The 22,753-nt window shown below is 35.6% G+C and overlaps 3 protein-coding genes across 3 annotated transcripts; 1 reads left to right on the plus strand and 2 right to left on the minus strand.

Moving 5' to 3' along the window:
- The first annotated feature begins 10,276 nt into the window (after positions 1 to 10,276).
- Positions 10,277 to 12,514, plus strand: LOC142611982 (brassinosteroid-related acyltransferase 1-like). Its single transcript, XM_075784123.1, has 2 exons — positions 10,277 to 10,744; positions 12,191 to 12,514. Exons 1-2 carry the CDS (start codon positions 10,277 to 10,279, stop codon positions 12,512 to 12,514), a joined length of 792 nt encoding a protein of 263 aa, XP_075640238.1.
- Positions 12,515 to 21,017: 8,503 nt separating this feature from the next.
- On the minus strand, positions 21,018 to 21,812 carry LOC142611983 (uncharacterized). Its single transcript, XM_075784124.1, has 2 exons — positions 21,337 to 21,812; positions 21,018 to 21,219 (listed from the first exon to the last, which is right to left on the minus strand). Exons 1-2 carry the CDS (start codon positions 21,810 to 21,812, stop codon positions 21,018 to 21,020), a joined length of 678 nt encoding a protein of 225 aa, XP_075640239.1.
- Positions 21,813 to 22,343: 531 nt separating this feature from the next.
- Positions 22,344 to 22,733, minus strand: LOC142611985 (uncharacterized). The gene has a single exon (XM_075784125.1). The coding sequence runs from the start codon at positions 22,731 to 22,733 to the stop codon at positions 22,344 to 22,346; it is 390 nt and encodes a 129-aa protein (XP_075640240.1).
- Positions 22,734 to 22,753: the final 20 nt, after the last annotated feature.

The raw sequence follows: 22,753 nt of genomic DNA on the forward strand, positions 1-22,753 counted from the left end.
CTCTAAGTACATTTGAGAATATTGGAACTATCAACTATCAACTATGGGAGATTCATCTGTATCCCATTTTATAATCACTTGTAAATAGTAAACATGTCTTAATAAAATAATGACATTAAAATCATTTGACAGTCTCTTCCAAGATTTGGTTTGCAAATTTTCCCCTCTTCTATTTATTTTAAGCCTACTTGTGACTGCCATTTGCATGTGCAATTAGGAAATAAAGTACTTAAAAACTATGTGTTAAAAGTTAATTGTCCCATTGAAAGAGAGTAGAAGGGATTAAGTTGATTAGGCAAAGACAGTAAGAAATATGGAGGCCTTTTTGTTTGGGGGCTAAGTTTACAACTAGGCTAGCATTATATCTATATTTTAATCTGAAATGTCTAACTAGGATAATCTTAAGGTCGCGTAATTTATTAAAGAAAACTGCTACTAGATTAAATCAGGACAAAGCAGAATGATGGCATACCCACTTAACAATATTCACAACACATACATTGGTTACTGTCAAGTCAAATTTGCATTAATTGGCCTTATATCTCCATGCAAGCCACCCGCTTGCTCCAAATCAACAACCCACCACAGTAGAATATTTGAATTTACTAGTAGTTGATAAAATAAATTCACACATAGTTGAACAATAATATCACAATATTCACAAGACAATCAACACTCCCAATAATGAAAAGTAGACCACCTTATATCACCATGCAAGCCACCCGCTTGCTCCAAACCAACAATCCACCACAACAGAATTTTGAACATATAATTATAGACTAGTAGGGTATTATGAAGCAAACTTTACTCACCCTTTCGCAATTCACTGGTTTGCTCACGGAAAGAGGAAGTCAAACTTAAAGCAAGCTGCTAATCCAGCAAAATCTAAGTCTAAATTATAGACTATTAAGATAACTTAAAGACGAAAATTAGGTGACTTCATGTCCAAAATCATGTAAAGGAGAAGACACTACTAAACTGAGCACACCGAGAGAACAAACTATAAATTAAAATAGGGAGAGGTGTGCAAAGATATACAAACCAAAAGAAATCACACATGCTGACATGCATACATACAGATAAACTAGTACATGAACAAAGCACTAGGTGAGAACATAATAACTTACAAACAAAATAATCAGCAAAAATTATAATCCAAAACCACTTAATCAAAATCATATGTGCTGCCATAACCCCATAGCATAAAAAAAAAAAAAAAAAAAAAAACCCCTTTCATCTAATCTACCTCCCTCAAAAGCCATTATTCCACTATTTTTCTCTCATCTGTGCTCCCCAAAGTTGTCTCATGCCTTACCAGTCATAAGGAAATTTTATTAGGGATCATGAGAAAAATCACCCAGGAGAAATAAAATATTGCCCGATTAAAATAAATCTTCCTAGAAATTGATACCATCCACTATCAAAATGATTAAATGCTGCACTTGACACTTGTACCATGTGGGATAGGGTTTATACGTGTACAAAAGTGAAGTCATGCTATCTATGATTTTTTTCCTCGAGATAAAGGGGAAGGTCTTTGAGAAATGAAAGCTTCTACATTCTCTCTTAACAGTTAATCATCTATTTTCTGATGGTGGTCAAAATTACATGAACTGATATTGGCTTGTACTTTAAAACAATCCAATACTAGAAAATGTAAATTAAGCAACTGCCTAGGTGTACATTCCTCCCTATGTGTGCATACAGAACATAAGTTTACTAATCTTAAATTCATATGGGAAAGGAGTAGCTAGAGATTTTAAACAAACACAACTCTGAAGGACAACAATTTTTTGTTTTTTTTATATAAGGAAAAGTTTTATTAAAATGCAGAAAAAGGAAGATTATCATACAAACAGAATCCGATGCCCCTGGGGACATGCCAACCAGATATCAGTCCAAGACATGCATAACAATTATACCACTCATAGTGTAACTTGTTACATTTGAAATTGTTCTAAGATGCATATTAGTATATTACTATTGCTAAGGATGAACCATATTAGATTTAACCGTCTAGTCCAATTTGATTTCAAACACAGGGTTTACAATCATATTGGGGATGAAAATGAAAGGGTAATAGAAAAAGATGTAATTTCCTTTCTTTCTTTTTTTTGATAAGTTAAAAGAATTGATTTATTTTACAATAATTGTAAACATCTTAGACAATAACAGTACATGTGATAAACTTAGCTACTTCATAGATAAGCATTTGAAGTTTTGAACTGACATTTCTTGCTTTCATTTACTACTTTTAAATATAAAAACAAAAGAAGTGTCAGTCAATGTTTCTACATGTTTCTTCATCTCATTAACCATCTACAAAATTATTTTATTTTAAGCAAACCAACATTCATCTCTAAACTTAGAACTTACGGACATGCCAACCAGTTGGTCTTGGGGTAATAATTTAGGGACATACAATATCAGAATTGGTAAATTGCAGAGCTTGTGAAGCTAATGCATTAGTAATTCACCTCACATACACGCGCGCGCGCGCGCGCGCGCACACACAAGTACAAATAGCAATCACTGATGAGATAAAATATACACAACTTGCACTACTGCTATGTGATTCACAAATGAATCTCACCACTTGCAAAAAGGAGATACAAATATGTACAAATGATAAAACACAGAGAAAATGAATGAAAGAGCTATTTTTAGTATAGCCAAGCAATTCAAAACATGAGCACAAATTAGGGGACCTTAGAAGTCTACCTTCCTATATGGCCACCTATCCAGACCATTTTCACGACAAAGTTTCTTTAGTTCTGAGGCTGTAAACCAAATAATTGGAAATTAGCAACCATATATATCACAATGTGCATTATAAAATTTACAACTGAGCACATCTAATCAATTACAACTTACAATTACACATAATCACAAAATTCTCAGAAACCCTCCTGGTAGAAAAATAAAAATAAAAATACAACCACTATGGCTTTGAATTCTCATATAATACTTTAAGGAAGGCCTCCATTTCAGTTGGAGGTGTAATATAGCTATAAATTTTACGAAAGCTTAGACTTAAACAAGATAAAAAGGTATATAGTTTGAGCATGAACATACACATTCTTATCCCACATTCAAATCCATGTCTCTTGATTCAACCATATGAAAGTCTTATCCAATCCCCAAAAAATATAGACAAACTAATCCCCAATCAAACCCAAGAAGAATTTTTAAAGTCATTGTCTGTCTTTTTAAATAATTCAAAGGTTCGGAAGTTCGAGGCCAAGAACTAGAAAAATTTAGTATAAGGTCTAAGTGTCCAACTTTCATATCTCTTTTTTACTATTCTTGTTTAATTTCTCGGCAACCAAGCATAGTTCAACAGAAAATTATTATAAAAAGTGATTGAACGTTGGAAGGAACTGTGAAACCATTAACAAAGATGGAAACCCCATAAAAAATTATCACTTCACTCATACCCATATTTGCCAAAGTCATTTAAAATGCAAAGAATAAATTCCAAAAATCAACTCATATCAACATATGCAACAACAAGACCCATATAGTTGATCTAGCAAACCAACCTTCAAATACCCATTAGGAAACTAATCAACCAAAACCTTTTATCAAAGCAAAAACTCTTCAAATGATATGAAATTTTCGGATTTTAACAAAGCCATTGGTACCCAAATCATCTTAACCCTCTAATCTAACATTATTCACTAAAACCCATCAAGTATTTACTATAATAATCATTAAATAGCAAAACCCAAAGGATTTCATAAAAGAAATTGAGCAAAAAGCTTAGATTTTTACCTTAAAATTTTGTTGGGAAAAGGCACAAATGAAGGAGTATATGGAGGCTAGAGGGATAATCTAACGGTGGCTGTTTATGAGAGATGAAGAGGGAGTAAGATTTGGGTGAGAGGAAGGGAGAGGCTGCAGCACAAGAAAAACAAGAGAGAGAGAGAGAGGGAGAGAGAGAGAGAGAGAGAGACCAACATGAAAATGAGGAAGAAAAGGGTGGGTTAGAGGGAAATGTCTGAAGGAAAGAAGTGGGAGACAAAAAATGAGAGGCCAAAGTGGTGCCAAGCTAAAAAAATAAAAGGGAAGTTTGAAATTTTTTCAGTGGTACGAAGGACCTATTGCAGCGTTTTTTGACCCTATCCCAGCGCTTTTTGATGCGCTGGAATAAGGTCATCCTATTCCAGCGCTTCAAAAAGCGCTGGGATAGGCCTATCTCCATTCCTTTATGGAGTGACCTTATCCCAGCGCTTCAAAAAGCGCTGGGATAGGCCTCTCTCCATTCCCTTGTGGAGGGACCCTATCCCAGCGCTTTTTGAAGCGCTGGAATAGGGTGACCCTATTCCAGCGCTTCAAAAAGCGCTGGGATAGCCCTTTTTCCATTTCCTTATGGGGTGACCCTATCCCAGCGCTTTTTGAAGCTCTGGAATAGGGTTACCCTATTCCAAGCGCCGGGATAGAATAATTTCAAATATTAAATTAATAAAAAAAAAAAGATTACCCTAACCTATAGCGGCGGTTATAAAACGCTGCAATAGGGCATCCTATACCAGCGTTTTTAAAAACCGCCGCTATAGGTTTCCTATTGCAGCGATTTATAAAGCGCCGGTTTTGAGCTGCCGTAATAGGGTTTCCTATACCAGCGCCTTTTAAAAGCGCTGGTACAGACTTATCTATTACGGCGTTTTTTAAAAGTGCCGGGAAAAAATCGCTGGGATAGAACGATTTTTTTGTAGTGTCTACATGCAACCGAGGGAGGTCATAGGACCACTCTGACTTGGAAAAAAATGTATAAATACACTTGTCAAAAAAATATTATATGCTAAACTAACTTATTATGATTATCCTAATAAAAATTTTGAACACTCTAACTTGAGAATTACAAAAATTTGGGTTCAACAAAAATAAGACTAGTGCTACTACATTCACAACATTTTCATAATAATTTCACAACAAATTTAATGTGGTAAGCTGTTATTGATTCTAATTTGAGCCAAGTACTAATATTTTTTTTTTTACTTACCAATAACAGCTTTTTGCATAAGATTTATTATTAAAATGTTGTGAACATAGCATTACTTCAAAATTAATTCTGCCCTCAAGCATAATTCAAAATCTTTTTTTTAAAGCTTAAGTAGTAATAATAAATATTAGCCCAAATAACAACAAACAAAAACCAAACAAAAACAATACAAGACCAAACAACAATAAGTGGAAAAATTATTCAACAAAAAACCTATTATAAAACAAAAATATAAATTTTGTAACTCGTCCAATCTATTCAATAAAAATAATTTCTAATATCATTTTTTTCTTAAAAAAATAGTACCAAAAAAATATTGTGGGTAATTTAAATTTCTTAGTGACCCTAAATAAAATTCCTAGAACCGCCATGAAAAAAGAGTCATTTTGCATCAATAAGGGCCCCCTAAACAGTCCCCCATTAAGCTCGAAACACTGGTGATAATAACGAATCCATACTAGATGCAATGTGCAGCACATAAACGCTCGTGGAAGAACCAAAAACCTGTTGAACATAAACAACTTCACCCAACACACATTTCTCTTCCCAACAAAGAGAGTTAACCGGTTACTCTAAAGTCTAAATCCCTCAATATCTAGCAAGTCTGGAAGGGAGCATTCCCTTTAGGGAGGCAAGCATTTGTGGCCTTCAGTCAGCCATGTTCTCCCTTTTAATGAAAAGTCATATCAGCCCATGCATTTAGGAGATTTGACTGCTCAAAAACACTACTGTCTTGCATTTTCCATCAAATTTTCAGCAACTTAGCGACAACGCTTATGCTAAAATGGCACCTTGTTAATTTTGAAAAACATTCCTAAATTTCACCATTTGAAAGGTAACCTAACTAATTGGAAATTAGATTCTGGAAAAAAACTTGATTGTGCAAACTATTAGAATGAGTCTGCGCATAGATGAAGGGCAATAATTGTTGTCGCAACTTCTTCAAAAGTATAATTTTCAATGATGGCTTACCATTACAGTCTTCTTTTTTCAATGATATTTCTTTCATTTGTCAAAAAATAATTGACAGTTTTATTTAATGTTTCTAATAATATAGTCTTCCACTGCAACATGAATATGAAAACTTTTTATTGCTATTTTAATTGCTAAGAGTATTTCTTTTTCAAATATAATATAATTCTGTTCATTAGATTTAAATTTACCAAAATTATAGATCGGTTCTAGATCTGAACAAATTCTTTTTTCATATTTAAATTAAAAACTGCACAAACCAATTTAAGGAAAGGGGGAAATGCTATATCCACAATATTTTCACAACAATTTTATAACAAATCAAAAGTAGTAGGTTGTTATAGATTCTTATTAGTAGACAAAAAAAGTAATTTTAATGGTAATGTTAGATTAGAATCAATAATAATTTACTACTTATGATTTTTTATGAAAATGTTGTAAACATGACACTTCTCAAATAAAAAATTCTAACCCATGTAATGAGGAAGAGAAAGGCAATTTTTTTTTTTTTTTAATAATGAATTCAAATTGAACAAATGTAGGGATTATGTTCCCCAAAGATGTGTATATAAACAAAGCTATGTAACATAGCATTATACTACAAATTAGAGAGAAATATAAAACAGTGGATGTAGGTAGACCTAGCACCGAACCACTTAAAAACTTTTGATAGGTCAAGAATGTATTGATTCATTATAATAAATCAACCAATTAATTAGTCAAGTTAATTAATTAAGTTAATTAACATGTAATATGCGTGATAACACAAACAAATCACCAACTGAGTTAAATGCAGCGAAAAAGAAAGTTGACACGGTGATTTGTTTAAGAATAAGGAAAACCTCCAAGGCAAAAACCCCACCGGGTGATTTTAAGATCACCACTCCCGAGAATCCATTATTATCACAACAAGCAGTTACAAGTAAAGGAATCCCAGTACCTTATACCAACTTATAGTTGAACCTTTACCCTAATACTCAATTGGACTTGTTCTGTAGTGATAATCTCTCCTTTTCGATGTACGGCTCCCAGTACGTGACTAACTAATCGATGCACAGATCCAAGTACGTAACTAACACACCAACTTGAGAAGGATGTTGGCTGCAAAGTTCTTCAGCTCATTCACATGATGAAGATCAGGAAACTTCTTGGTTACAAAACCTTACCGCGTACAAATGCAGCAAATTCTTCAAGAGAAAGATGAACTAGGGAATATGTCTCCGGTCACAATATGCTTGCAGAAAACCTTTTGCATTTACTGGCATCATCTAAGACGGCCTTTAAAATAATCATTATATATGTTTAGAGTTATGAGAAAAGAAAGCCTAAACACATACACATGGATATAAGTGAAATCAGATCTGAAAAACTGAGTTTCGTAAATCTAGATAGATAAGTTATCTATCGAGCAGCTGTCAAGTATCGGGCTAAAACTACCTTTTAAACCTCGATAGATGCCATCTGTCGAGCTAGCTGTTGAGCTTTAAAATACAACACTTCTTCATTTATTTCTTGGACAGATTTGCATGGCTTTAACTCTTGACTTGAACAACATGTTTCTTGAAGACTTAAATCATCTTAGATCTACCCAATTACAAGTGCAATGCGTTTTGTCAAAGATTAAGTCAATTCTAAATGACATATGTTCTTAACACGATTCACATATTTCCTAACAACTTGTATTTCTTTTCTTTTCTTCTTCTTTTTTTTTCTTTTTTTTTACGTATTTTGGCTTTTCTTATGTGGTATATTTGGCTTTTCCTACATGGTAGCGATGTTGCTTTGATTGGACTCGTAATTCTCTGTTCACACCATCTCAAAATAAAGCTTATACTCGGCTCTATCTCAACTCAATGTGACTTTTACAAAGCTTTTCTTTTATCCTAATGTTCTCCATGGTGCTCAAAAGGCAAAAAAGCGTTTTTAGGGTGATCTAGGTTACAAAATCATGATCTGCATAAGTATGCGAAGAAGGCGAATAAGTTTTTTTTTCCCAACATTTTCTTATCAACCATAAATGGAATAGAGAATTATTCAGCAAATTCAAGTTTAGAAAATGAAAATTCTTATTATATTTTTTTAGTTCATGTCAATTCCTTGTGATAATAGTAAGACATCATGTAGTGGTTGGGATACTACGGTAAACTATCATTTATCTCAAAATCTAAATTATATTAAAATAATAATTAATTTAATCTCTTAATCATTATTCTAACACATTTAAAAGTTACAAATACACAATCTTGTCTGTTATGTTACGTAGTCATATAATTTGTACCTAAACATATAGACGGGGCTTGGCTCCCAATTGAGTGAAATAAGAGCAAATACTACGGTTAGCTCACAAAACTATAATAAATCGTAGTGTTAGTTTTGGAATAAAGGATAATGGGATTAGTGTGATGAAGGAGAAAAGAATCATATATGTTTTGTGCACTTGGAAACTAATGGACGTGTTTTGAACTAGCGTACATGCGTAATAATTTGCTGCTCTCTCCAATTGAAACCAAAACCTTCCAACTGATTTTGCATTGAATTTGTTGTACTAGCCAGTTAATTAAGGGATTAATTTGGCGTCACTCAAAGTCAAATGCATCATGCTTCACATGTTTTAGGGATAGCCAGACAAGTTAGTTGCTATATTAATATCCTCCTCTTCATTATTGCAGTATGCAAATGCAAGATTCTTCCATGAGCATGTAAACTTTGTGCAGTAGCCAGTAAAAGTTCATTTTGGCTTATTCTTTTGCAGATCTTATAGATTTGACCTTTCTTGTCATCCAAAAGTAGAATTAGTGGTAGACAGTGTATGAAAATTGCAGTAGTCATCATTAGGCATAGTCCAATTATTCCATAAATTTCCATCCATTTTTGAACTTTCATTTCCACGTACCCTTGCCTCATTTGAAAGGGACGATAATTAAAGCTACCTACTTTCACAGCTATTAATTGCATCTTCAAAACAAATCGTGCTGAGTCACAGTTTGTTTCTTTTCTATATATAATGACAAGCTACAATAAAAACCTACTTAAATTGACTCGATGATATATATAAGGCGGTGTTCCTTTATTGTACATAACTTGTGTTGTCTCTTTCTTACATTTTGAGCTTATTGATTCTTTTATAGGAATAGAAAATGCACCAGTAGCCATCAATCTTCTTTGGTTCGTTGGGAGTTCCGAGCTTGACTTAAAAAAAAAAAAAAAAATGTGGCTCTAGCAAGATTAACCCTCCATACTAGGCCGACACATGACCACAAACAAAAAAAAGGGTCCTAATAATTAACAGACCTTGATTAGGATTGCACCAATTGACAGTTTTTAATACGAAACGTATTGGTAAGAAAGAGTGCAAAGCCATATACCACAATATCATTCGCCTTGAACAATACCAGTGGTATGTCATCTATCATGCACCAAAGTTTTTAAGTTCTTCATGGATTAAATTTTCAGGTCACGCGCTTCAGTCCGACCTCATCGATCCGCTACAGTAAAGCGTGTATGCGTAATAATTTGCTGCCTTCTATAATTATGAATCAAGAACCTTGTTGAATGATTTAGCATTGAATTAATTGCTCTACTAACTAAAGGCATTAACTTGGTCCCACTCTATTAATTGCAACAAGCCTCACGTGCTATTTTCTCTGGTTCTCTGGTTAGCCGGACAATTAGTTGCATGCCATATTGCCAAACCCAATTAGTACAATATCCTCCTCTTAAGCAATGTAAAAAACAATGGATTTAAATTCTTATCACACATTTGATATTATACCCATGTTCTCTTTAAAATTGTGTTTCAAATACACGAAGAAGTTCATGTATGACAGTGTGTAATAAAGAATGTGTAACTATTTTTGCATTGTCTTTTTTACGGATTTTATTATAGATTTTATCTTTCTTGTCTTCCAAAAGAAGAATGAGTGATTTCCATGTACACTTAATCCATTTGAAAGGGACGATAATTAAAGCTACCTACTTTAACAGCCATGGCATCCCCAAAACGTGTTGAGTAACAATCAGTGTTTACGTAATTGGAAAGCTATGAAGGCCTTAATAATTAAAACAGACTTGCTGGTATACTAATCCTGTACAGGCCCTGATTAACTACATGCCATTAGTGAAGTAACAAAACAAGTAAAAAAAGAAAGAAGAAAAGGAAAGTAACCCAATTGGTTCATTGATCAGGAAGCGTCTAGATCAAGATTTATTTAACAAACAATGGCTCCAAATTGTATAGCTTTTAAAATATGCCTTATAAATGCCTTACCAAGCATGAAGTTATCCACCAGTTTTCTAAAAATGGCAAGTCCCTATGGTATCACCAATGTCCCTAAGTTAACCATTGAAGCCGTGCAGACAGTTGTACCCTATAAGGTGACTGATCAGCGACGGCCAAGTCGGGTATTGGCCACGGACCCTATTGCTTCGGGGATATTCAGAAGGTGTCTTCACGTAGTTCTTTACTACAAGAACGTGAGTGAGGAGGATTCAGGGTGGATTTTTGCAGGTTGGGCTAAGGAATCACTAGGAAAAGCAATTTCCGAGCAGCCGATGCTTAGTGGAAGGCTGTGGCGTGTTGAGGATGGTAACGGAGATTTAGAAATTGTCTCAAATGATAGTGGTGTTAGGCTCATCGAGTCACAAGTCGCTGTAACTTTGTCTGAGTTTCTTGAATTCAAAGAAAAGGAAGAAGCAGAAGCTCAACTTGTGTTTTGGAATGATATTGATGAACATGATCCTCAGTTCTCTCCATTATTTTATGTTCAGGTAAATAAGCTTACATATCCAGGAAAAAAAAATATATAAATTTCTTAACTATTCTTGAAGTTCTGTTAGAAAGCAAATGTTACAGGAATGGCGCCACGTCAAGGCCAGGTGGTCCCAAGACCACTTTAACCTAAAAAAAAGAAAAATTTTATATATAATAATTAAAAAAAATTTATTTATTTACCCTTCAAAAATAATTTGAGAACATCCTCAGTTTTTTTTTTTATGCCAATAAAATTAAATTTTGCTCTATAATTTGTTCTACTTTCAAGCAAAAAGAAAAAGCTCAAAAAAATTTTGAACAAAAAAAAAATTGTAAAATAGCAAGCCCAGACCCCAAGGAAAAAAAGCCAACCCAAACCCTCTACACCCAATACGCTTAAGCTGATTGATCAAATGGTTAAGCAAAACTAAAATCCTAACCTAAAAGAAAAAGAACCTCATCAACGACCAAGCACATCGGCGCCTCCGCCTCAAACTCAACAACAGCAATAGCAACAAAACACATCGGGTCATCGGCGATGATGAGATCAGATCGGAGATGAAAGAAAGAGATTGTGCCGTTGGCCTTGAGCAACAACAGACCCCGCCCCTCCCCTGGTCCTAGAGTACATCGACATCGGCGATAGCGAGATCAGATCAGAGATTTCCTTAGCTTGGCCTCGAGTCCTCGACGTGCTGCCGCGGCGTTGCCCTCAAGGTATTTTAGTTCTCTACTTCTCTCTCTTTTTCTCTATGTTGTGCTCTAAGAGTGAGAGCGAAGCTCTCTCTCTGTTTCTCTTTGAACTGAAAAATGAGATTCTCTCTTTGGAATTGAATAGCTTTATCTTATGTGTAATTGCCTTTATTTGACATTTTAGACTTTATCGGTTTGTGATTTTGGCGTTTTGTGTATTGTGAATTTTGTGTGTTGTGAATGTTTTATATCTTTAATGATTTGTGTAATGTTGATTGGCTCTTGTAACTCTTGTCTATTGAGTGGGGGGTGGATGGGGGTCATGGGGTTCTGGGATTGGATATTTGAATTGGAGAAGTGGACAAGTAGAGGTAGTAAAGGCATAAAAGTGGACAGGCAAAGGCAGTAAAGGCATAAAAGTAACTGACCAATACATTATAAAAGACAAAAAATTAAGTTATGTTAGGTAATAGGTTAAGCCGTGGATAATGCACATGGGGTGTGTGCTAGACGGCAAAACAACAATAATTTATGTATTTGCGTGTTTTTTTTATTGTTGTTGTTGTCAATATATAAATTTCTCTTTTTATTAGATTGTGCAATTCATGCTTTTTAAGGAACACCTTGAGAAAAATTCCTAAAGCCGTCACTGATATGTTATATGATAAGGTATTATATTGATTCCAAAGTGAGCTAGAGAATAGAGGTGTAAGTTAAAATGAGGCTTTTTTTTTTCATTTATTTGTCTAACTTTCCAAATATTCCTACAGGTGACAAACTTCCAGTGTGGTGGATACTCGATTGGGATTAGCTGCAGTATTCTTCTAGCAGACCTTTTGGTGAAAGAGAAATTTCTCAATAGTTGGGCAAAAATACACAATAATATACTTTCTAGTAATAATGAACTCAAAAAGCCCTTATTTTACCTCCATCATCTTAAAAGGAATGGCTCTTCTCCTCCCAGCATAACTAGCTCAACTCCAAGAAAAGATTGCGTCAAAACCTTGCATTTCAAGGTCATTGTTGAAAATGCAAATTTTGATGATGAAACGTGCAAGTCACTTGCATTGCATTGTGTTGAGGAGACAGAGTAGACTTGGTAGCAAAATGGATTAAGAGTTTTATTTGTTTGTGAAAGAAAACTCTTAAGGATATAATTGAGCTAGAAAAGTGTTAGGACATATGTGATTGGATGTTAGGAACATATATCAACATTTTATGTATTAGCTAATCCTTTGACAAAACGCACTTTACTTGTAATTGGGTAGATCTAGAATGTGTTTAATACTTCAAGAAACAAGGTTTCAAGTACAAGTGTAAAAGTCATGCAAGTCTGTTCAAGAATCAAGTGAGAAAGTGCTGGATTTTAAAACTCGACGGCTAATATCTATCGAGGTTTAACAGCTGCTGAAGCCCGTGGCTAGACAGCTAGCTTGATAGATGACTATCTATCAAGGTTATAAAACTCAGTTTTTCAGAGCTGTTTTTCATCCAATCTGTGAGTATGTGTTTGGGCTTTTTTTCATAACCCTAAACATATATAAGGATTATTTTAAAGGTCGTATTAGGTTGCACAGGTAAGAGCACAATTGCATAAGAGCATAATTCCACAAGTATAACCGGAAACCTAGTTTGCCCTAGTTCTTGAAGAAGCTATTATGTTTGTACACCGTAGGGTTTTGTAACCAAGAAATTTCGTGATCTTCATCGGTTGAAGAACAGAAGAACTTTGCAGCCAACATCCTTCTCAAGTTGGTGATAAAGTCACGTATTGGAATCCGCACATCTTTTTGTTAGTCACGTATTGGGAGCCGTGCAATACAAGGAGAGATTGTCACTATAGAACAAGTCCAATTGGGTATTGAGGTAAGGGTTCAACCGTAAGTTGGTATAAGGTATTGGGATTCCTTTACTTGTAACCGTTTGTTTTGATAATAGTAGATTCTCGGGAGTGTTGACCTTAAAATCATCCGGTGGGGTTTTTGCTGTGTAGGTTTTTCCCATTCGTAAACAAATCACCATGTCATTTAATTTTTGCTGCATATTTAGTTATTTGGTAATTTTTTTGTGTTGCCACGCTCATTGCATGTAATTGAACTTAATTAATTTACTTAGCTAATTAATTGGTTAATTTATCACAAGGGGTCAATACATTTTTGGTCTATCAAAAAGTATTCCAAACATAAACATGTTAAGCCACAATTGAGTATCAAGACTCAAGTCACTTGTGCAAGTTGGGATGAATATTTAGGGGCCAAAGAGGTAGCATTTCGTGAAGGGAATAAGCCTATAAATGTTTCATATTGGATCGGGTCAGTTCTTGATGGTTTTGTCATGGCAATGCCACCTCTTAATCAGGCTACTCTTGGAGTGAACATTTTAGTGGCAATTCCTAATGAGAACGAACTTTAGGATGGGCCAGATGGTCAGAATTTCTTATATCTTAATTTGTTTATTTAGTTGGGTAAGAAAATGACCAGATCAATTTCATAATATGTCATCCTCATCTGAGTATGCTATCCCTTGAAAATGGTTTGCTATGCGGTTTAGTTTTAACACTGATTTGTAAGTCTTATGTAATGTGTATTTGATTAATAAAAGCGTGTTGTGTATTTGAATGATCAAAATACTTTTAAGTTGTTTGTAATTTGTTGAGGGCATTATTTCCACAACTAGAGCTCATAAAAATACTTATAAACCAAGCTCATATGGTCCAACAACAACCACCGGCGAATGTGCCTTAATTGTAAAAAACCCTCGAAAAGCCCCATTTGCTCAAAGGTTCGAGTCCCAACTCTTGCAACTTTGTGTTGTGGGCTGCTTTGGCATTTGGCCCAAGCTGGTTCAACGGTATAAAACGTGGGCGCGAGTAGTGGTATGCTATGTTGTGCACTGATGGTACTCTTGGGCTTACCTAACCTATACCTTGGGGCATGGGGCGACGATCACACACACAAGCCCCTTTTTTTGTTCCTAAAAAAAGGTCCAACACCAATTAATAACGAATTTTCAATCTGACTTTTTGCTATGCTGACTAAGCTCAAATGTGAAAAGAACCCAACAAAATGATACTTAAAAGATGTGGATTGAAGAGAAAATAGTGGCAGCTCTACATGCAAGCTAGGGCGGTCACAAGACCACCTTGACTTTGAAAAAAATGTATAAATACACTTGCCAAAAAAATATTATATGCTAAACTAACTTATTGTGATTACCCTAATAAAAATTTCGAACACCCTGACTTGAGAATTACAAAAATTTGGGTTCAACAAAAATAAGAGTAGTGCTATTACATTCGCAACATTTTCATAATAATTTCACAACAAATCTAATGTGGTAAACTGTTATTGATTCTAATTTGAGCCAAGTACTAATATTATTTTTTTACCTACCAATAACAGTTTTTGCATAAGATTTATTATTAAAATATTATAGACGTAGCATTACTTCAAAATTAATTCTACCTCCAAGCATAATTCTTAATCTTTTTTTTTTAAGCTTACATAACAATAATAAATATTAGCCCAAATAACAACAAACATAAACCAAACAAAAACAATACAAGACCAAACAACAAGAAGTGAAAAAATTATTCAACAAAAAACCTATTATAAAACAAAAATATAAATTTTGTAACTCGTCCAACCTATTCAATAAAAATAATTTCTATTTTCATTTTTCCTTTAAAAAATGGTACAAAAAAATATTGTGGGTAATTTAAATTTCTTAGTAACCATCCTAAATAAAATTCCTAGAACCGCCACTGAAGGAAAAAGAGTCATTTTGCATCGATATGGGCCCCTAAACAATTCCCCATTAAGCTCGAAACACTGGTGAGAATCACGAATCCATATTAGATGCAATGTGCAGCACATAAACGCCCATGGAAGGACCAAAAACCTGTTGAACATAAACCCTTCACCCAACACACATTTCTCTTCCCAACAAAGAGAGTCAACCGGTTACTCTAAATCCCTCAATATCTATCAAGTCTAGAAGGGAGCATTCCCTTTAGGGAGGCAAGCATTTGTGGCCTTTAGTCAGCCATGTTCTCCCTTTTAAAGAAAAGTCATATCAGCCCATGCATTTAGGAGATTTGACTGCTCAAAAACACTACTGTCTTGCATTTTCCATCAAATTTTCAGCAACATAGCTACAACGCTTATGCTAAAATGGCACCTTGTTAATTTTGTTTCATAAATTTCACTATTTGAAAGGTAACCTAACTTATTGGAAATTAGATTTTGGAAAAAACTTGATTGTGCAAACTATTAGAATGAGTCTTCGCATAGATGAAGGGCAATAATTGCTGTCGCAACTTCTTCTTCAAAAGTATAATTTTCAATGATGGCTTACCATTTCAGTCTTCTTTTTTCAATTATATTTCTTTCATTTGTCAAAAAATATTTGACAGTTTTATTTAATGTTTCTAATTCTCTCCAAAAAAAAAATGTTTCTAATAATATAGTCTTCCACTGCAACATGAATATGAAAACTTTTTATTGCTATTTTAATTGCTAAGAGTATTTTTTTCAAATATAATACAATTCTGTTCATTAGATTTAAATTTACCAAAATTATAGATCAGTTCTAGATCTTAACAAATCCTTTTTTCCTATTTAAATTTGTAAGGTTGAATTTATTCAATCATGTGTTGACTTTATTTTGTGCCAGATTTGCTTGTATTTTAGCAATTATATACCCTGTATTTAGGTGAGAATTATGTAAGGGTAGTGTGTGAGAGAGTGTGAAGAAAACTCAAGATGTGTGCACTCAAAGGAGTCTTGCGACTGACTCGCGACTAGCAAGTCGTTGAAGTGTCACACATGTGAAGCATGTAGGGAGCTAAAGGGTCATGACAACTGGAGCACTACAGGACAAAAAGTATAGTCTGGCCTGGTAGTTATCTCGCAAATCAGACTCGCGACTAGTTCCAGTCATGAGGCCAAGTCGCCAGAATGCCCTGTTTGGATGAAATTTGCCTTTTCACATTCCTTACGTACCCTACTATAAATACCCTTATACCCACGAAATGTAGAGAGCTTCCAGAGAGAATTTTGAGAGAGAAACTCTAGAGAAAAACAAGATTGACTCACCCACAATCTTAATCTTTTGATTTTCCAAATTCTTCTACTCTCACCCTCTCCATTGATACATCCTTGAGAGGTTCATTTGCCAAATCCTTATCTCACCATATCCATATCAGTGAGGAGGTATTTTGGTGCTTGGGAAGCAATTCAGAGAGGACCAACTTAATTTGGTTGATGCAATAGGCTTATTGCGAGATCCGGTAAATTAGAGAAGATAAGGTTCAGCGTAACCCTGTTGGAGCAAGAAGCTTGGAGGGCCTTGGTGCACTGGGTAAATTAGGTTTGGAGGGTTTATTGCTATTCATGTATCCTAACTACATTCTCTAGTGGATTATTTGACCGATTGGAGGGTGGTGGAGAGGTTTTCCGCCGAGTACTTCGGTTTCCTCTTCGATAACACATCGTCGTGTTATCTTTGTGTTTGCGTCTCTCTTCCCTTACTCTTACATATTAATTTTTGTTGTGTTGTGATTAATTATGGCTTAGAGTTGTTTATTATTTTGGGTATTGTTTGTACTTATCATTCCGCACATCTATTGTTCGAGTATAAGCTTGTATCAGTTAAGTTTAAATTCGGGGGTCTGAACGTTCATTGGTGTTTTATACAATAATTGAACCTTTCAATATTAAAAACGACACAAACCAAATTAAGGAAAGAGAGAAATGTTAATATCACAATATTTTCACAACAATGTTATAACAAATCAAAAGTAGTAGGTTGTTATATATTGTTATTAGTAGGCAAAAAAGTAATTTCAATGGTAATGTTAAATTAGAATTAATAATAATTTACCACTTATGATTTTTTTATGAAAATGTTGTAAATATAACACTTCTCAAATAAAAAAATTTTATCCCACGTAACAAGGAAGATAAAAAAAAGAAGAGAAATGCAATATTTTTTTTATAATAAATTCAAATTGAACAAATGTAGGGATTATGTTCCCCAAAGATGTGTATATAAACAAAGCTATGTAACGTAGCATTATACTACAAATTAGGGAGAAATATAAAACAATGGATCAGTGGATGTAGGTAGACCTAGCGCCAAACCACTTAAAAACTTGTATTTTTTTTTTTTTTTTTACGTATTTTGGCTTTTCTTGTGTGGTATTTTGGGCTTTTCCTACATGGTAGCAAAGTTGCTCTGATTTGACTTGTAATTATACTTCTTCCAAAGTATAAGAAAAAACGTTCTGTCCATAGCTGGCAGGGCTATTTACACATCAATCAGGAGCTATCACATCAGATCTACATTGAGGCCTCAGTACACATTGAAAAAGTATAATTTTCAATGATGGCTTACTATTTCAGCCTTCTTTCTTCAATGATATTTCTTTCATTTGTCAAAAAATATTTGACATTTTATTTAATGTTCATAATAATTTAGTCTTCCACTGCAAACATGAATATGAAAACTTTTTCTTGCTATTTTAATTGCTAAGAGTATTTTTTTTCAAATATAATATAATTATGTTCATCAGATTTAAATTTACCAAAATTATAGATCAGTTCTAGATCTGAACAAATTCTTTTTTCATTTTTAAATTAAAATCTGCACAAACCAAATTAAAGGAAAGGAGAAATGCTATATCCATAATATTTTCACAACAATTTTACAACAAAGTATAAGTGGCAGGTTGTTATAGATTATTATTAGTTGGCAAGAAAGTAATTTCAATGGTAATTTTAAATTGGAATCAATAACAATTTACCACTTATGATTTTTTATGAAAATATTGTGTATATAACACTTCTCAAATAAAAAATTCTAACCCTTGTGAGGAGGAAGAGAAAAAGGAAAAGAAAGGAAATGTTTTTTTTTTTATAATAAATTCAAATTGAACAAAAATGTAGGGATTATGTTCCCCAATGATGTGTATATAAACAAAGCTATGTAACATAGCATTATACTACAAATTAGAGAGAAATATAAAACAACGGATGCAGGTATAGGCCAAGCGCTGAATCACTTAGAAACTTGTATTTTTTTTTTCTAAGTATTTTTGGCTTTTCTTACGTGGTATTTTTGGCTTTTCTTTCATGGTTTCAAAGTTGCTTTGATTGGACTCATAATTCTCTGTTCACACCATCTCAAAACAAAGCTTGTACTCGGCTCTATCTCAATTCAATGTGACTTTTACAAAGCTTTTATTTTATCCTAATGTTCTCCATGGTGCCTGAAAGGAAAAAAAAAAAAACATTTTTAAGGGTATCTAGGTTACAAAATTACAATTTGCATAAGCATGCGAAGAAGGCAAATAAGTTTTTTTTTTTCCAACATTTTCTTATCAACCATAAATGAAATAGATAATTATTTAACAAATTCAAGTTTAGAAAATGAAAATTCTTATTATATTTTTTTAGTTCATGTCAATTCCTCGTGATAATAGTGAGACATCATGTGGCGGTTGGGATACTATGATAAACTATCATTCATCTCAAAATCTAAATTATATAAAAATAATAATTAATTTAATTACTTAATCATTATTCTAACACATCTAAAAGATACAAATACACAAATTTTGTGTGTTATCTTACGTAGTCATAAAATTTGGACCTAAAAATACAGACAGCGCTCCCAATTGAGTGAAATAAGAGCAAATACTACGGTTAGCTCACAAAACTTAGATAAATTGTAGTGTTAGTTTTGGAATAAAGGATAATGGGATTAGTGTGATGAAGGAGAAAAGAATCATTTATATTTTGTGCACTTCGAAACTAATGGAAATGTTTTGAACTAGCGTACATGCGTAATAACATGCTGCTTTCTCCAATTATGAATCCAAAACCTTCTAACTGATTTTGCATTGAATTTGCTGTACTAGCCAGCTAAAGGCACTAATTTGGAGTCACTCAAAGTCAAATGCATCATGCTTCACGTGTTTTAGAAATCGCCAGACAAGTTAGTTGCCATATTGCAGAAAAGAAAAGAAAAAAAAAAAAAAACACTAATATCGTCCTCTTCATTATTGCAGTATGCAAATGCAGGATGCTTCCATGAGCATGTAAACTTTGTGCATGAGCCCATAAAAGTTCATTTTGACTTTACGCTTTTGCAAAACTTATAGATTTGACCTTTCTTGTCTTCCAAGAGTAGAATGAGTGGCAGACCGTGTATGAAAATTAAAATAGTCAATGATTCCATATATTTCCATCAAATTGCGTGAACTTTCATTTTCCACGTTCCCTTGCCTCATTTGAAAGGAAAATTATTAAATACTCCGAGAGTATCATAAATGCGTATTCCTTCCTCTCACATGAATTGTGAATTTTACCATAAATTTAATTACTGGGACCCACAGTTATGTGAGAGGAATGAGTACGTATTTATGGTACTCCAGAAGTACCCAATATTTACCCCATTTGAAAGGGACGCCCATAGTGACATACGTCCGGCAGCTTCAGGATTGCTCATCGCTCGCCGTAAGGGCTTGTCAGTTAGGACGATCACCGTATGGGCTTGGAAGTATGGCTTGAGCTTACGGGCTGCTGTGACTAGAGCGAAGGCAAGTTTTTCCATTAGGGGGTATCTTTCTTCTGCACCATAAAGTGCCCGGCTGGCGTAGTATACGAGCCTCTGCACCTTGTCAACTTCCCTGACCAAGGCCGCACTGACGGTGGCCGAGGAGACAATTAAATAGAGGAACAACTCTTCCCCTGGTTGCGAGGGACTCAGCAACGGTGGAGAAGAAAGGTAGGCCTTCAGATTCTCGAATGCCTGCTGACACTCGGTCATCCATTCAAAAGACTTCTTTAGCATGCAGAAGAACGGTAGGCACTTATCCGTTGCTCTGGACACGAATCTATTAAGTGTGGCTACCTTGCCGTTGAGGCTTTGTACTTCTTTTACGTTTTTAGGAGGTGCCATTTCTATTATAGCCCGGATCTTGTCCAGGTTAGCCTCAATACCTCTCTGGGAGACCATGTATCCTAGGAATTTTCCCACCTTCACTCCGAAGGCACACTTGCCTAGATTAAGCTTCATGTTGTAGGAACAAAGAGTGTCAAATGTTTCCCTGAGATCCTCCAAGTGATCATCTTCCCTTCACCTTTTCACTAGCATGTCGTCGACATAGACCTAGACATTTCTCCCAATCTGCCGTGCGAACATCTTGTTCATGAGCCTCTGATATGTTGCGCCTGCATTTTTTAAGCCGAATGGCATGACCTTGTAACAAAAAAGGCCCTGGCTAGTTATGAATGAAGTATTCTCCTGATCAACTTCGTCCATTTGAATTTGATTGTATCCTGAAAACGCATCCATAAAGCTCAGCAGCTGGTGTTGAGCCGTAGAGTCTACCAAGAGGTCGACCCGCGGGAGGGGGTAGCTATCTTTGGGGTATGTTTTGTTCAAGTCCGTGAAGTCTATGCACATCCTCCATTTGCCGTTGCTCTTCTTGACCATTATAACGTTCGCCAACCAATCGGGGTAGTAAACTTCCCTAATGAAACCTGCCTTTTGTAACTTGCGAACTTCTTCTGCCACAGCCAGGTCTCTCTCTTAGGCGAACACCCGCTTTTTCTGACGGACAGGTGGGAAGGAAGGCGACACATTCAACCTGTGCACCATGACTGATGGATCGATTCTTGGCATGTCTTCGTGGCTCCAAGCAAATACGTCCCGATTTTCTTTGAGGAAAGTTGTAAGCGCATGGCGGACCGTCAGGTTTGCAAGGGTGCCGATCTTGGTTGTTCGCTCTAGTCTGGAATCATCAAGAAGTATATCTTCAAGTCTTTCTACGGGCTATGCCATTGTCTGATGTTCTTTTATGCCCATGGCCTAGAAGTGGTCATCCATTTCCATCATAGCTACGTAACACTCGCGTGCAGCCACTTGATCTCCTCGCAACTCCCCTACTCCATAATTAGTAGGGAACTTGATCAATAAATGGTAGGTTGAAGTTATAGCCTTCCACGAATTGAAGGTAGGCCGTCCTATGATAGCGTTGTAAGCAGACGAGCAGTCGACCACGAGGAACATTACATTCTTAATGATCTGCTGGGGATAGTTGCCCACTGTTACAGCCAAAGTGATGATAGCAAGGGGGAATACTCTCGTTCCTCCAAAGCCAACGAGCGGAGAGTTAGTTGGAACTAGTCGCTCCCCACCACTCCCTATCTGCTGGAATGCGGGGTAGTAAAAGATGTCAACTGAGATGTCGTTGTCAACCAGAACCCGGTGCATGTTATAGTCTCCTGCTCGTATGCTAACGACGAGTGCATCGTCATGTGGGTGGTGAAGAAGTCGTGCATCTTCTTCCAAGAATTCGATGAAGGGGTTGTCAATCCGCGCCATCTTGGGTACGGACCTCGTCAGCTGGATGTTCTGAACCATCCTAAGGTAAGTCTTACAAGCCTTTTTTGATGACCCAACAATCGCGGTGCCTCCTATGATCATTCTTATATCTCCTATAGGTGGTCTAGGGGTGCTCGTTCTCTGGTCGGAGAGTCTGCTCCTGTGGTGTGTCCGTTTTCTCCTTGCTAACGAACCTCTGTAGCCTTCCTTGCCTAATAAGAGCTTCTATTTGTTGCTTCAAGTCGTAGCAGTCAGCTATGTCATGGCCATGATCACGGTGGAAGCAGCAATATTTGTCCCTTGACCTCTTGTTAGGATCTCCCTTCAGCTTGCCAAGAAAGGTCAGGGCTCCTTCATCCTTAATTTGCATCAGCACTTGGTCGATTGGGGCAGTCAGTGGAGTGAAGCTTGTGAACTTCCCCGCGGGTGGTTTGGAGTGTCGGTCCTCCCGCCTTTCTCCAGTTCTAGCCATCTTCTGCCCTTGTCTAGCCGTATGTCTTCCTGTATTTCCCTTTTCTTGGGCTTCTCTTCTCAAGCCAGTAGTGCATCTTCCATGTTCATGTACTTGGTCACCATATAAAGCACCTCTGACATGATCTTTGGGTCGTTCTTATATAGAGAAAATAGGAATTTACCCTTCCGTAGCCCATTGGTGAACGCCACCACGAGTATCTTGTCGTCTGCTTCATCGATCGAGAGGGCTTCCTTGTTAAAGTGAGTTATGTAAGACCTTAGCGTCTCGTCTTTCCGCTGCTTAATGTTCATCAGGCATGCAATGGATTTCTTATACCTGTGCCCCCCGATGAAGTACGAGGCGAATTGGGCGCTTAACTCTTTGAAAGTACCAATGGAGTTGGGCGTCAGCCTACTGAACCAGATCTTTGCAGGTCCCTTCAATGTGGTGGGGAAGGCTCTGCACATGATTGCGTCCGGCACACCTT

The sequence above is a fragment of the Castanea sativa genome, chromosome 10 (genome assembly GCF_040712315.1).
Source record: "Castanea sativa cultivar Marrone di Chiusa Pesio chromosome 10, ASM4071231v1".
In the NCBI taxonomy this organism is placed as follows: domain Eukaryota; kingdom Viridiplantae; phylum Streptophyta; class Magnoliopsida; order Fagales; family Fagaceae; genus Castanea; species Castanea sativa.